At 41.5% G+C, this 14,082-nt stretch overlaps 4 protein-coding genes across 10 annotated transcripts; 2 read left to right on the forward strand and 2 right to left on the reverse strand.

The window, feature by feature from the left end:
- The first annotated feature begins 227 nt into the window (after nucleotides 1-227).
- Nucleotides 228-5,992, forward strand: LOC107223549. 2 transcript variants are annotated; one of them, XM_046745702.1, is made up of 4 exons: nucleotides 228-533; nucleotides 703-830; nucleotides 3,722-3,757; nucleotides 3,839-5,992. In XM_046745702.1, the coding sequence occupies exons 1-4, from the start codon at nucleotides 530-532 to the stop codon at nucleotides 3,905-3,907; spliced, it is 237 nt and encodes a 78-aa protein (XP_046601658.1). In that variant the 5' UTR covers nucleotides 228-529; the 3' UTR covers nucleotides 3,908-5,992. The 2 variants fall into 2 exon arrangements, with proteins under 2 accessions (XP_046601658.1, XP_015518740.1); XM_015663254.2 differs by lacking the exons at nucleotides 3,722-3,757; nucleotides 3,839-5,992 and adding an exon at nucleotides 928-1,731 and having other exon boundaries at nucleotides 254-533.
- LOC107223547 (putative uncharacterized protein DDB_G0277255) lies at nucleotides 1,332-7,755 on the reverse strand. 3 transcript variants are annotated; one of them, XM_046745660.1, is made up of 4 exons: nucleotides 5,011-5,159; nucleotides 3,583-3,695; nucleotides 2,508-3,410; nucleotides 1,332-2,465 (listed from the first exon to the last, which is right to left on the reverse strand). In XM_046745660.1, the coding sequence occupies exons 1-4, from the start codon at nucleotides 5,157-5,159 to the stop codon at nucleotides 2,011-2,013; spliced, it is 1,620 nt and encodes a 539-aa protein (XP_046601616.1). In that variant the 3' UTR covers nucleotides 1,332-2,010. The 3 variants fall into 3 exon arrangements, with proteins under 3 accessions (XP_046601616.1, XP_046601617.1, XP_015518736.2); XM_046745661.1 differs by lacking the exon at nucleotides 5,011-5,159 and adding an exon at nucleotides 7,277-7,755 and having other exon boundaries at nucleotides 1,332-3,410; XM_015663250.2 differs by having other exon boundaries at nucleotides 1,332-3,410.
- A 127-nt stretch (nucleotides 7,756-7,882) lies between these two features.
- On the forward strand, nucleotides 7,883-10,317 carry LOC107223527 (centrosomal protein CCDC61-like). 4 transcript variants are annotated; one of them, XR_006905424.1, is made up of 7 exons: nucleotides 7,883-8,384; nucleotides 8,571-8,694; nucleotides 8,790-8,944; nucleotides 9,171-9,370; nucleotides 9,556-9,831; nucleotides 9,893-10,101; nucleotides 10,176-10,240. XR_006905424.1 is itself a non-coding variant. In XM_046745676.1 (7 exons), the coding sequence occupies exons 1-7, from the start codon at nucleotides 8,200-8,202 to the stop codon at nucleotides 10,250-10,252; spliced, it is 1,098 nt and encodes a 365-aa protein (XP_046601632.1). In that variant the 5' UTR covers nucleotides 7,884-8,199; the 3' UTR covers nucleotides 10,253-10,317. The 4 variants fall into 4 exon arrangements, 3 of the variants coding, with proteins under 3 accessions (XP_046601632.1, XP_015518708.2, XP_046601633.1); XM_046745676.1 differs by having other exon boundaries at nucleotides 7,884-8,384; nucleotides 10,021-10,101; nucleotides 10,176-10,317; XM_015663222.2 differs by having other exon boundaries at nucleotides 7,884-8,380; nucleotides 8,612-8,694; nucleotides 10,021-10,101; nucleotides 10,176-10,317.
- Nucleotides 10,318-10,407: 90 nt separating this feature from the next.
- LOC107223533 (putative OPA3-like protein CG13603) lies at nucleotides 10,408-11,714 on the reverse strand. The gene is made up of 2 exons (XM_015663228.2): nucleotides 11,314-11,714; nucleotides 10,408-11,050 (listed from the first exon to the last, which is right to left on the reverse strand). Exons 1-2 carry the CDS (start codon nucleotides 11,453-11,455, stop codon nucleotides 10,515-10,517), a joined length of 678 nt encoding a protein of 225 aa, XP_015518714.1. The 5' UTR covers nucleotides 11,456-11,714; the 3' UTR covers nucleotides 10,408-10,514.
- Nucleotides 11,715-14,082: the final 2,368 nt, after the last annotated feature.

The raw sequence follows: 14,082 nt of genomic DNA on the forward strand, positions 1-14,082 counted from the left end.
GAGTTTAAAGGTATATATATCGCATCACAGTTCACTAACGTGGTGGAAAAACCTGTAGCATTCATGCGAGTTGAACCATTTACACTTTTTACACTTTTCACACTTGGTCTAGATCGAGTGTAAAAAGTGTACACGAAAGTGTAACGAAAGTCTAGTGGCATTTGTAAAACGAACAGCGCCATCCGACGTCACGTCCGCTAAAACGAACGCGCAAGTATACACTCCCCACGAAAGTGTAGAAAGTGTAGCTAGCATGAACAAACCTACTACTGACTGCGTGAAGCTGAACGTGCGTCCAGCCGTGCTTTCGCGATCTGATCTAGTGGCCTAATTCTAGAATCATCGGGGAGTGTCGTACCGACGTCACACTAGGAACCCTTCCATACTTTATTGGCATTCTCATTAGTCGAAAACTTTGCAGCGAGATGCTACGGTAGCATTTCGCTGCTCGTAAAAATCCAGCCTATCATGACCCTGCGTGATCCGTTTGGTCCTCATATTTCGGTTCCCCGATAATTTTCAACTGGCAATGGGTAATTGACGTTTCACATTACTTATATTGTATATTGATATCAGTGTATCATTCAACTTCAGATAGCATGCTTAAAAGTATCCGCACGTTTGTTGGAAGCGTTGCTTTATCACAATCTGGTATTGTAATCGCCTTAGATGACTTTGTGAAAATTTTCACCAATGTTGTAGACAACCTCCAAAATTTGGAAGAGAGATGCGAAGATGCAGTTTTCAAAGTCTGCGACGCTAGAGAACGTTTTTCAAGAAAATGTGCAGAGGGACTCGACAACTATCTATTTTTGAAAACCAGGCTGGTGGTACATCTTGCTGCTTTATTTACCAGATTTTGCATGCGCCGCTGCTGTACATAAATATATTCACCTCACAAATTTTGCGATTGGCAAATTTTTCCAGATGAAATCCATTGTCCTCGAATCGATACCACTGGGCCTAGATTTTGGAATTCCCTCGCATATCGCTGAACAAGTACAAAAAAACTGTGAACAACGTCAGCCAGTTCGTTGCAATTGGAATGACCGTGCTAAACAGTTACAGTATATGAAGGATAAAATAGACGAATTAAAAATTGCACTTAAACAAGTTGAGGACAATAGAAATTTTGAACTGAGTCATCATTTTAGATGAGTTGAGGATTTTCAGTCGTTTTGCGTGACACAGTTGCAATGTTCACTGCGTTTAAAAAAACAAATGCATTCAACGATCGCTCACAAGATATGGAATTGTGAGATGATTTAGATACCTGGAACGATCAGATTGAACAATTAGTACACTTATCTTTTTAGAGAAAGAAGCAAACATTTCATGTTAGGAACAATTTATTAGTAGAAAAATCAAACACGTTGAATAATTTTGAGGATTTACTCATTACGGCCGTTGCTGAAGTAACGTAATATATTTGAATCTCTTAGCTGACCAGTTTATCGATTTACCGAGAGGATTTCGTGAACTGTACTAATCCAAGCTACCCGACGCAACACTATCGTTTGGCCCACGCTTGAACGTAACATTTCCGTTTCACGGAATTCTATCGATATATTCAAATTTTTATATTTACACAGGTATAGCGTAATGTTTCTTAAAAACTGTTACTTTATATTAAGGCAATCCGATACTGTACAACGTGATAGTTTTCCCTCGATTGTCCAATAATTACGAAATATTGCTAATTTTAAGAAATACAAAACCGTGCCTGACACAGTTGTGGATACTTTTTGACCATCAGTGAACCATGAAATCCATACCTACTGAATAAGAATTGAATAAAATTCAAACATACGATCTTGTCAATTCACCTCCTTCTACAGACTGTACACGTAAATGCACTTTTATACAGATTTATCGCACTTCCGTTGTGCCAAGTACTACCGTATTAATTTCGTATGGTGAAAATATCTAAGACCTCTGTATAATTTGCTCACTTGAAAGCCCGCCTTCTATACTTCTGTTCTTTATATTTGCGCGTTTGCAGTTGCTGAATTACATTTCTAACCATCGTCGATTTATACTGCTAGGTAAAGTACATGCAGAGCTGCCTGTATTTGCGGATTCCTGGTTCGTCAAAGGTTTCTTCGCATTCCTCACATCAGCATCGCTGATACGTTCGACCACAACTTTCGCACCTCGGGTTATGTCGTGTAATAATTTCCACATGTCTATGTGAACATTGCTCGCTGTGATGTTATTGATACTGGTGTTAATATTGTAATTGTTATTATTGTCGTTGTCATTAATATTCTTATTATTGCCATTCTTATCAGCGTTGCTGATATCGCCGTTGTCGATGTCATTATAGCTTTCCATCAAACTTTGACTGTTGCAACGAATAAGATCAGTCCTCTCATCATCAACACTGGATCGGACTGGCAGGACTCCTCCGGTGGCCATGCCTCCACGATTCTCAAGTATATCGTAAGGCGAGAAAGTTTCGTGGTCGACCGTGGGACTGATATTGGTGGTTCTTAGGATTTTCAGGTGACTGTCGGGTATTTCAATATTGGTCACAAGGTTCTCCAATCCAAGCAGACTAGAATTTACCAAGCATCTTGAACCCTCTTTTGTTTCAATTTTTTCAGAGTTCTCTAAAACTTCATCCAATTCCATTTTCGTTCTCTGTTCCACCACTTTGACATTGTTCTCATCCTGTTTGATGGTGAACATTAAACCTCCCATGACTAGATCGGTGATATTCAATGACCGTGGATAAATTTGCTCACATTCCTTTCTCAAACCCTCGATTTCTTGGTCACCTTTGTCCTTGTTTGTGTTACCCGTTGCCTGGATATTTGACAACTCGTCCCGCTCTGTACGCGGATGAGCACTGTAGGTGTCCTGCGAATATTCCACACTGTCGTCTGCGGTTACTAATTGTGTGTTATGATACTTTTTAACCTGGCTCTGTATAGTCGTCCGTGTATCTAGCCACTGCATCCCGACTCCACTTATACACTTAGTCGTCGTACCTTCCAATGATTCGTGAACATTTCTAAAGCCGTCAAAATCACTACCTGCGCAAGTCCTCTTGCTAGCACTTACGTCAACAGCCACGATTTCTGTCTTTGTCAGCTCGTTGTTACAGCCTGAATGTCTCGAAAGTCTTGTACGATTGATATTAGCCTCAGCCCATGGAAGAATGGTTTTGTCAGACACGGTCGTTGCAACAGGACTGGATAAGACTGTCGATGATTGAAATACGTTGCTGTTTGGGCACCTTAAATCCAGATCACCCTGGGTGATCCTGGGTCCGGATGTCTGATTTGCCATATTGTCCACAATAGAAATAGTTAGAATAAATGCTTGAGGAAAAGCTGCGGCACCTTGTCGATTGCAAAACTTCAGCATCGCAAACATCTTGTCCTGTCGTGTCCAAAACGTGTGTTCTTATAAACGTGGTATAGCAAGTCAAGGAGAAGACTGATTGATTGAATATCGATTAACTGTGTCAGAATTTTGTCAAACATGTTTGAACCTTTTTCTACGCATTGGATGGATTCTACTCGTAGAGATTCAACTAGGCATGGCAATGAATAGTAAGATTGGTAAAAAGGATACTGTAAGTTATTGAAAGGTGCACAGTGCTCAGTTCACCTTGACTGGGTTGACTTTTTATGATTCGTCTGATAATTTTCATCAATTCCTCTTTGTAGGGAAATTCTTTCGTATACCTGCAATGATATGCAACTTGTTACAGATTCGATGGCCGAACGAGTACTTCATATTGGAAACTGTAAGTTTTGAGAACCAGCTACACAGAGAATCACAGCTGGTTCAACTCTTGTGAAGTGAATTGAATCTTTGTTTGGTACAGAATGTTTTGAAAACGATGACTTGGCGTGTTACGCAGTCGTTTATCGGTTGCTTGCCGCAATGCGACTAACGCGAACACCTGAAACCGAGCCAAGCGGTTCTCTACCGCTCACGGATGAGGGGCAATCAGTGACCAATAAACGGCACTGTGTTCATTTTCAATTGGCTCTACGCCAGCTGCGAAACTGGCAAAATGTAATAAATATAGTGTGGCAAACAGCCGTACAACTGTCGATGAGCTCCCATGCTAGCTTAAATAACCAGGATGGGCATGTACAATGAGAGTTTGACAAACATAGATATTATATGTCAAAGTTCAATTGAAAACCAATCGACAGTGCTCGAAATACCACGTGAGACGACTTTGTGACATAAATCTGGACAATTTTGAATCTGGCGATGTCGACCTAGCATATCACTGTTTAGATCATTGTGAATAATCACGGTTTTCCGACTACTGAATCGTCCTCAAAGCAGGGAACCGTAAGTGATGATTCTAATGGAGGCAGGCATACTCATTTTGAAAGCACAAGCTCTAATGAAGGATTTCAATCTGGTGAAACAGTGAATTCTTCTACCATATTTTACTACAACAAACATTGCACACTACAAATTTCTGAATAAAATGTGTATCAGTCTCAAAGGGGGTCGAATGCAGAGCTGAAACTTTCAGGTGTTTTTCAACTTGTGCCAAGTTTTACAGATCATAACTCCAAACAATGAACAATTTTTGCGAATTCGAGAATCACTGCACATATACCGGGTCACCCAAGACTATCGCCCCATAGGCAACCGACGTGTTCCTCCTTGAAGTGAAAATCGGCAACTGAAACGGTTTTTACTTTTGTTACGAAATTTGTCATTCGTGAACTAAAGTTGTTTGAAATTATCCGATCTGATAGCATCTGAGCGCTCAGGATAGCAGCCGAGCTCACGACGGTCAAATGACGATTAGCCAGCCCTATTCTCGTTCTATTCCGAGCCATCAGATGCTACTGGATTGGCCATTTTCAAACGGCTGTAGATCGTAAACGAAAATTTTTTCACGAAGAGTAAATACAGGCCAAGTCGCCGATTTTCGCGAGGAATACATATTAGTGACCCGTGGGGCGATAACCCTGGGTCACCCTGTACATGCCGCTTGTGTAAAAGTCTTCAGAACTGTTACACTACCTTGTAGGTTCGTTATATTTAAAGGTGAACTTGTATATGTTCTGCTTGTTGGAGAGCCAATACGAGCCAGGAACATTCAAGGTGGGCTGGGCCTGCACTTGACCGGTCCTATCAGACTTGCCAATACCCGATATACGTATTCCAGGCATTCTTTCGATGGTTTCAATTCTCGAAACAAAGGAACCAGTCTGGTCGTTTTTTCACCGTTGACGTTTTCCTCGACTATGAAAGTCAAGAAGTACAGCACCCTTTGCTGAAGAGCAAGAATTTTGTTGAGTCGTTAATGGAGCGCCCGAAAAAAAACAAATATTACTAAATAATTGATTCAGAGCAAATTCGCTTCAACGGTAACAAGTTAATTATTATTCAATATTAACACTGCTTAGCAATAATCAATTTAAAATTGAACACGAAAGATGTGAGGAAATCCAAACTAAAAATTCATCAAAAATGCTAAAATCAAGTATATGAAAACACTAATTAAAAGGAGTAGTAACGACACTAGGTATTTATGGATCTTTATTAATGCCGAACTTGGTAATAGAACAAACGGGAAATATGACACGGACCGGATACTTAGCGAGAGCAATCCGAAAATAATTCAGTGCGTAGTAATAGCTAAGATAACGGGCACAACATTTTGTAATGTTGCAGGATTATTGAGAAATAAAATTGAGCTACCCATTGAACAAACGGGAAATATGACACGGACCGGATACTTAGCGAGAGCAATCCGAAAATAATTCAGTGCGTAGTAATAGCTAAGATAACGGGCACAACATTTTGTAATGTTGCAGGATTATTGAGAAATAAAATTGAGCTACCCATTGAACAAACGGGAAATATGACACGGACCGGATACTTAGCGAGAGCAATCCGAAAATAATTCAGTGCGTAGTAATAGCTAAGATAACGGGCACAACATTTTGTAATGTTGCAGGATTATTGAGAAATAAAATTGAGCTACCCATTGGAGCTGAAATAAAACTACTGACTATGAACCCAAAAACAATATTTATCCATCCTACTGATAATAACGAGTCACGAAAAATCATGGATGGTATGAAACTGAAAAACGTTGGAATAGATAAAATTAATACTCAGGCTGTTGAACCCATGTCTGACTATATATTAAAACCAGTAGTACATATTTTTAATTTACGTATGGAGAGATCCAGGTGGCCTAAAGTACTGGAATAGTCTGAATTGAAATCTATAACTATGTGAATCTGGTAGTAAGGACTGCGTCCAATTACAAATATGCCCGTGTCACTAGTATCCAATATTCGAAAAATTAATATATAATAGAATTTCTCTAGGACTTCAGCAAATAAATAAATAAATAAATAATTACATGGATAATAAAATCAATTAAATTAAATAAAAACACCATTAGTCGAGGGCTACTTCTTCGACGATCCTATCGATATATATTTTGTTACACGAATCAAAATCGTAAGGAAATTAGTGGCAAAAGGATGGAAGGAATCGAACATCAAGTGCATGATGGTACATGAACCCACCCCGGATATAACCTCGTTGATGAAGACGTCCTTGACAGTGGTCCAAGGTAGATATTGACTGGAGTTGAAGCCGGAAAATATTTTTTTACTATTTATTTGTACTCCCACCGACTCTACTACCAACAGTGTATCTGAAATTATGAAATTAATTATTCTTTATTTTCGAGTAAGTACTATACTTTCCAAATACGGCAAAAGATCGTGGTTCTTTAATATAGATTATTGTGATCATCGCCGGTCGGTGGCATAAAATAAAACGCTGTGGTTAATCCTGCTACGGAGCGAATCTACACGTGACACATTGTAATTGCCAAATATTCGGATGTCCCCGATGATCTGGAAAAAATTCTAGACCCTGAAGAACGTTTCAAGGCGTGCGGAATTTGTCAACAAGTGGTATTTTTTGGAGACTTACTCTGTAAGGATGATGGAGACAGGCATTGCAGTTTGTACCGCATGTGTGATTTGTCATAGCAACGGTACACGATAATTTATAAAGACCTTTGCGATGGCGTAACAGCAGTTGAACCTAATTTAAATTCTGTTTCGCCACTTTGGCGTGGCTAGAATAATTGCTTGGAGACACTGTTTAGTTCTGAGAATTTCGAAATTAGTGAACATTTGGCGTGACCAAAAGTTCACGAGCACACCGTATGGGTGCACTCTGTGGGGCGAATAGCCGCTTGTATAGAATAAAAAGCTGCCAAGCTAAGGAGCGTTTGGACGAAATTAGGTTTACTAACCAAAATCAATGGAGGTGGTGATGTGCCTGCAATGGAGGGTCAAAGCAACGACTGAGAGGCTGACTATGGTCAGGCTGTCGCTCAGTTTGCCTAGAAACAGTGTCAAGCAGAAAAACAACAGGTTAAGCTGTATCCTGTGTAGACTGTCGTTGCGTAGCGTGAACTCTATCACTTTGTTGTTTCTCCAAGTCCTGGACTCGCTGAGAGTTATTTCGTTACCGTCTACACCCCCGTAACGACGTACGTCGGCTTCCTCGGGTGACGAGGGCGACATAAATAGACACCGCGATATCTTGTTCAGCGGATAACCACAAATCGAATTGCAAGTATACCGAGTGCACCCCTCACCGACAGCTGCTTCAGCTCGGTCCGACCTTCTTGGTTGGTTGGTTCAACGAGACTCAACCGACGCGCGGCGCACGGGCCTTCCTGGCGCCGGCGCCTTCCTCACGTTGCGTCACGGTCATTATGCATGCCGTACGTACGGATGCGTGGTCCAGCGTGGCCGTGCGACCGATCCGTGCATAGGTATAATGAATTACACAAGCATCGTCCCGCGTACTGTACGCATGCTGCACGCATCCCTGCGTATGTACATACATGTATACCTACATGACGAACAGAGCGGCCATGGTTAAGGGTATTATTGAGACAGGCGAAAGGGCGCCGAGATAATGGCAGCGCCCTATGTTTACCGAAATACCGGTTCCATTATGGATAGACCCCTGAGCGCCCGTGACAGTGTGCAATATACTGCAATTTGTAATCGGTCAGCGTTGACGTCTAATAACTCGATCCGTTATGCTCGTGAATATGTTTTTTCCACGCTAGCTCTCGTAATTTCATACCTACAGCGAGCGTTGGAATAAAGATATTTTTTTCATCTCGACTATTGATATTTATTGAGGGAACAAGATTTGATCATGAATAATCCGGGACAAAATTTGGTTACCACATATGTATGCAAGAGCGGAAGAGAATACATCGTCAAGATGAGGGTCGTCGGCTTAGGAGGAGAATCGTCGACATCGCGGCGCAACTTGGACATTACCGTCACCGACAAACACACTGCCGAGAAATGGCAGTCCTCGTACGACGTCGCCTGTCTGTCCGCAGTCTTATTTAACCTTGACTCCTCTACTAATACATCTCATATTTTCAAACCATTACATTAATCGATCAACATCTACTTACCTATTTTACAAGACTCTCTTTAGATAGCCTCGATCATTGACTAATTATACAAGCACCGTGTGTACTCAGATCTCAATACCAATTTTTTTTTTAATACCAGATTGGTACGTTCACCCTTGAATGATCATCTTGTTTCGGCAGATATCGAGAATCTCACCCAGAAAACAGGAAATTACAAACAATTCGATATATTCGTAGCCATGCTGCAGTCTGGTTTGTTAAAAGTAATAATTCAATGAACTTTTGTCAAGCATAATCCAGTCCGGTTTCCATCCCAGTTTCCCTTACGACTAGCAACCAATTGCCAAGTTCTTTGCAGACGAGCGACTGTGTCTCCCTCGACCTGCTAACTTTTGACGATCTAGAGCTGTTGCGCTGCCGTAGGACCGAAGTTGGGTCAGATTATTCGTTGGTCGGTGCCAAGATGAGCAACAGGCGATATTTGATTATTACTTACAACGTGGAGTTTGACAGGTGAGCCATGCCTGGGAGGCTTGATTGGCAGATGCGGCTGCGTGGACGAGATTACGGCAAACACAATTGAGTAAGATAGGTGGCAGGAAATCCGCCAGAGACATGTATACATAAGGGCGGATTAGCCATTTTCCAATACAGACACCGTCTTGCTGAAGCAAGCCTCCCATGACGTGACATGATTTTCTGTATCTTTCCATCCTATCTCGATCGTTCGTCCGTTAAGAATCCATTATCCATTGCCATTGGAGTATTGCGGCCTACCCGACACCGCCGTTCTACAGTCAACGATAAGAAAGCTAGAAGCTGAATTGGAGAGACTCAGGTCAGCTGGGGGTGGAATTGAGAATCTTTGTAAGAAACTTGAACTGCTAACAGCAGCCAACAAGAAACTTGTCGAAGAAAACCACAGATTGTCTAATGGCGGTAAGGCCTTCTTCTTTGCTTGGGGTGGTTTCTTTCGATTGTATATCTATAACAAGAATGAAGTTACATTCTGTTCTTGTTCTTATAAGCATGTGAAGTAAAATTGACACATCAATTGCGATTGATCGGCAACGCTAGCACCCTTGTAACGGGTCAGACTTGCACTGTATCTGGGTACTCCTCAGGTCGAGGAATTCATCGTTTACTCGGAGCTGTTAAATCCTTGGAACGGTCGGTGGCTGAAGAGCGGGCATCATTTCGTTCTCGAATACAAAAACTGCGTACTGAGAACTCCATTTTGGTGGCAAAGCTGCACCGCTCAAGCGAAGCTGTCGATAGAAAGCCCCGACGATCCAGTCCGCTAACGCTTCCATTCCAAAGCAGATGTTCAATGGGTAGAAGACGTAAGAGCCGATCAGCACTAGGTCGTGGTCGATCAAAGTCGGCAAGTTCCTCGCCAGGTATGACCCGAACTAATAGCTAGGCACTTTAGGCCCACCTGTTGATACCGTATAATTTCAGGAAAGCTACATGCAGCACTTGTGTCTGCTTTTTGTAATTCTGAAGTGAAAACTTTCTATACAGCTTCTCAGATCTTCTCGCTGCTCCTTATGTATAAACTGTATTTAACCGAAAGTTCTCGCCGATAGGCAGCTCCTCTGTCGACTCGATCAAGTCTATAGGGTCCCCTCGCCAAGGAGTCGTAGGATGTCGTCGGTTGAAGACGAAAGGTTTTTATTACCTTTTGACGATACTGCGAATTACGCGTCATTTGCTAATAAGTTGTTCATCGTTTTCATTTCAGAAATAGACTTTGGAAATTTGGAGTCTCGAATTCACAAATTGCAGAAGATGCTCAAGGATGGAATCAACATTAATTAAACTATTCCGACTGTATACTTCAACGAATGGAAACAGGTAGATTCATAGGCATATTTCCAGGCACGCACACATACGTTATATATGTATACCTGCGGGCATGTACATCTATATATATAGATATATATTTATTGATATTATAAACACAAGTGTACGCGGTTTCCTCAAAGTTTTTTATGTCATACTATATACAAGGGTGGGAACAAGAATGCAGACGGGAAAGTCCAATCAGAGTCTGTCGGGTCATTAAAAAATAAACTAGAAATTAACTTAGCTTGTCTCTTCTGACATCATTTTCAAAGTAAACGATAGCACGATCAACCAATGATTGACTGTGTTCAACATTTCCCTTCTTTAGACTGTCCGTCCTGTTGTTACTCTTGTCATCTGTTGCACAGTGCTTTTCTTGAACTGCTTCTGGTTCACTATCGCCAGAGCTTTTCACGTCATATCCCGTATCTCTGGGTAATGTAATTTTTGCACGGCTTGCTAACTGATTCACAACGCTCTCCAATCGGCGAATTTCGACCTCTTGACGCAATGTTGTACCATACAACGATTCTATATCGTTAGTAAATTGTTGAATCTGGGCCAAGCGTACTTCCTCTTTTTTTGCCTCTTTTGCTGCCTGCCGAGAATACTCCAACATGATACAACCACCGGCAATGCTGAAAATGATCACCTCCCCCATCAGGTTGGCCCCCAGCTCAATAGCCATTGCTTCGTTCAACTTTGCTACCTTGGTTGGCTTACCAAGATTCATAAGATACATCTTTCCCTTGACCTCCGCCCAATGGTAAACTGCAATTGATATACAAAAATAGGTGAGAAGGTAAACCCAAGTGGTTAGACATTACCGAATGCAACTTTAGATACATGGTGGTAATTTTACTGAAAATCGTCAAACTTGGTCCACTGGTGATAATGCTATGTATGAGCTATAAATACCCTATCACTGCTCCTGATGTAGAAAAAAAAGTGCCTGTCGAGTGAAATTGTCGACAACTAAAGTAATCTCAGATTTCGTTTGATAATAATTTATTACATCTCAAGTGATGACATACACTGAGCAGGTGGTATGATGAAGTAAGTTCTGAAAACCGGATGATTTTTTGCCTGATTGACAAACATTTGGGCCAGTGGTTTGCTGATCTGTTTGATCAGCAGCATGCCCAGTTTAAGGGCTGGAAATACCCCGACGACCATAATCACACCGACTTCGTTCAACGCCCCGGGACTTGTGAATTCTATTAATTTAACGTATATTATTAATATCGTTTATCGCTACGTATAAACGATCGGCCGATTCGTCTAACTCAAGCTTGGAGAAGTAAAATGGATCGCTAAATACGCCTGCTGATATGCGGCAGCGGGGAAAGTGAAGAAAAATAAATACAGCCAGAACCTAACAGCAAGGCACGACGATTCGTCGGCTGCTGCTACTGCGATGATAAATGGCTTGTCGACTTACGTCAACACTACCCTTTGCCAAAGAAAATTTAGTCCCACAGAAGCGCACGGCCTGCAGGCTATTATATGAGGCAGGAAAAGTTGCGGTGCTCAAACGAGCTGTCACACCAACATCTAGGTGTCGCTAGCAACGTTTTGCTCGTGTGGCTCACGTATGTAGTATGCATGTAACAAAAAATTTGCTACCATCCTTTCAAACACGGATTAATAGGAAGGAGACAACACTCAAGCACGGCACGGCTCAGAAGTTGGTCCAGCCTTTGTGGCAACGTTATGAGGAATTGTCGGGCAAGGTCCCTATATTATACAGGTCAAGACACGGCGTGGGCAAAAAAATTAGTGAGAATGCGCCAAAAGTTTCGTATGACAATGGATGCTTTCGATTTAGAGCACAATATGACACGGTGTAAACATTTCTGGTCTATTCCTATGCCCGGATTGGCCGCTTACAATGGAAGTTTGTACACTGTGTCACACTGTGCTCTAAATGGAAAGCACCCGGTGTGGTTCTGATTCCTGACCTGTCACAATGATTAACCACAAAATATATGTGTACGTGCTTCTATTTATTTCGCGAACGTCAGGACACTTTACACCCGTATTCATAGTCCTTCCTTGAGGAACAAGGATTCCTTGTTCGTCATTTCACGTTTCATAGACCTTCCTCGACAGAATGAGGAGCCTTATTGGCCTCCTTCTTTCAAGGCAGGTCTCGAGTGTGACGTCGGAACGGTACCTAGTGGAAATCTCCAGATGTTAGACACCGGAAACATTCACACACAGTTACAGCCAGACTCACATCAGTAGTTTGGGTCACCAATTACCGATTAAGTATTGAAATACACCGGACAACGGGCATTCTGTCGCTCTAGTCGAACGAACCGAAGAGGGAGAAATTGTTGGATAAAAGATTTAATTTGGCTTACCTTTTTGAGAGTATTCTGGATGCGATGACTTGTAGATTGGTGAGAGGTTTTAGTGGAATAACTGACTTTAATATATTTGGATATTTTGACTAACTTGGTTTATTTTATAAGTTTGATATTTAAAAGTCACAAACGCAGAGTTACACAGTGTAAGATCTTAGACTTAGTAAAAATGGAGTTGAAACTCGCTGAACTTTTGGGCAGAGTAACGTTGTATGAAAGTTTTAATGCAAAAGGCTAAAGGATTTTACCGCGAGACTGTACCGGAACTAGATGACGAATCTGGAGGTAGAAACACAAGAGAGCGATCGAGTGATCGGTCGCCGTTTTTATAGGGGTCGATCGTTGCGCAGAACGATCCCCCTCTCTAGTTTTTTGGTCGCCTTTGCGCACCTCCCCTCTTTTCTAGGAATTCTAATTAGGGCACGACATCTTCGCCGCATGCACGCCTGTGATCTTATTTCTTTAGCTATTACTATATTGTAGGTTTTTACGTATGGTATATCGCTGCTTGGTGCGGTGGTGTAGGTGCGTGGACTTGGTTCCGTAGTTCTCCGAACTGCGTGAGCTTTTCGTTGTGTCGCCAGTCCCCTTTGTGGCGCCAGCCCCCTTTGTGGCGCCAGCCCCCTTTGTGGCGCCAGCCCCTTTGTGGCGCCCGTCAGCCACTTAACTACCTGTCTACCTCTGAATGTTTTTGCTATCTTGCTCGTTACAAAGCCCATATTTCATTTTGGTTACCTGTCGTTTGTTAGTTTTATAGTTATATCTATATAGAATTGTATATGTATTATAGTCGACTACTGTCGTTGTTAGTTTTATAGTTGTATCTATATAGAATTGCATATGTATTAAAGTCGACTACTGTCGTTGTTAATCTGGAGTACAATAGCAATTGTTTATGAACATAGTTTGTTATTTGTTTAGCATTATTAGAATCACGCTGCTGCGAATATCTTTAGTTGTTTGTGTTATAACTATCTTAACAGATTTAGGGTACTTAGTAATTTGATGATTCATAGCTTTAGAGCAGGTTTACATGTGTGCTTTTGTATATGATTCCCTTCTGTAGTTGTTAATTCTTATATTGATATAAATCGGCTTGGAAGCTTCTAGAACGTTTTCGTTTCGTCGGTAAGTTTCCTAATGTATTCTCTAGGTGAAGCTCTGTTGGCTCCACATTGGAGATCTGCATTGCCTTCAAAACGTTGCGCGTGTTGCCTACAATACGGCGTTGCGAAAGAAGGTATAGTTCATGCTGGGTAATTAGCATTCACGGTTTGATGGTTTTGCAGTCTCTGGTTTTATGGGTTATTGCAGCAGTGCTATCTTTACATTATATTGGTTATGCATTTATCTATGGTTTTACAGTCTTCTATACTCCAGGCTATATAGTAAAGCGTATGTTGCTTAAGTATAGCTCTCAGCTCCGAATGCACA

The sequence above is a fragment of the Neodiprion lecontei genome, chromosome 7 (assembly GCF_021901455.1).
Source record: "Neodiprion lecontei isolate iyNeoLeco1 chromosome 7, iyNeoLeco1.1, whole genome shotgun sequence".
NCBI lineage: Eukaryota > Metazoa > Arthropoda > Insecta > Hymenoptera > Diprionidae > Neodiprion > Neodiprion lecontei.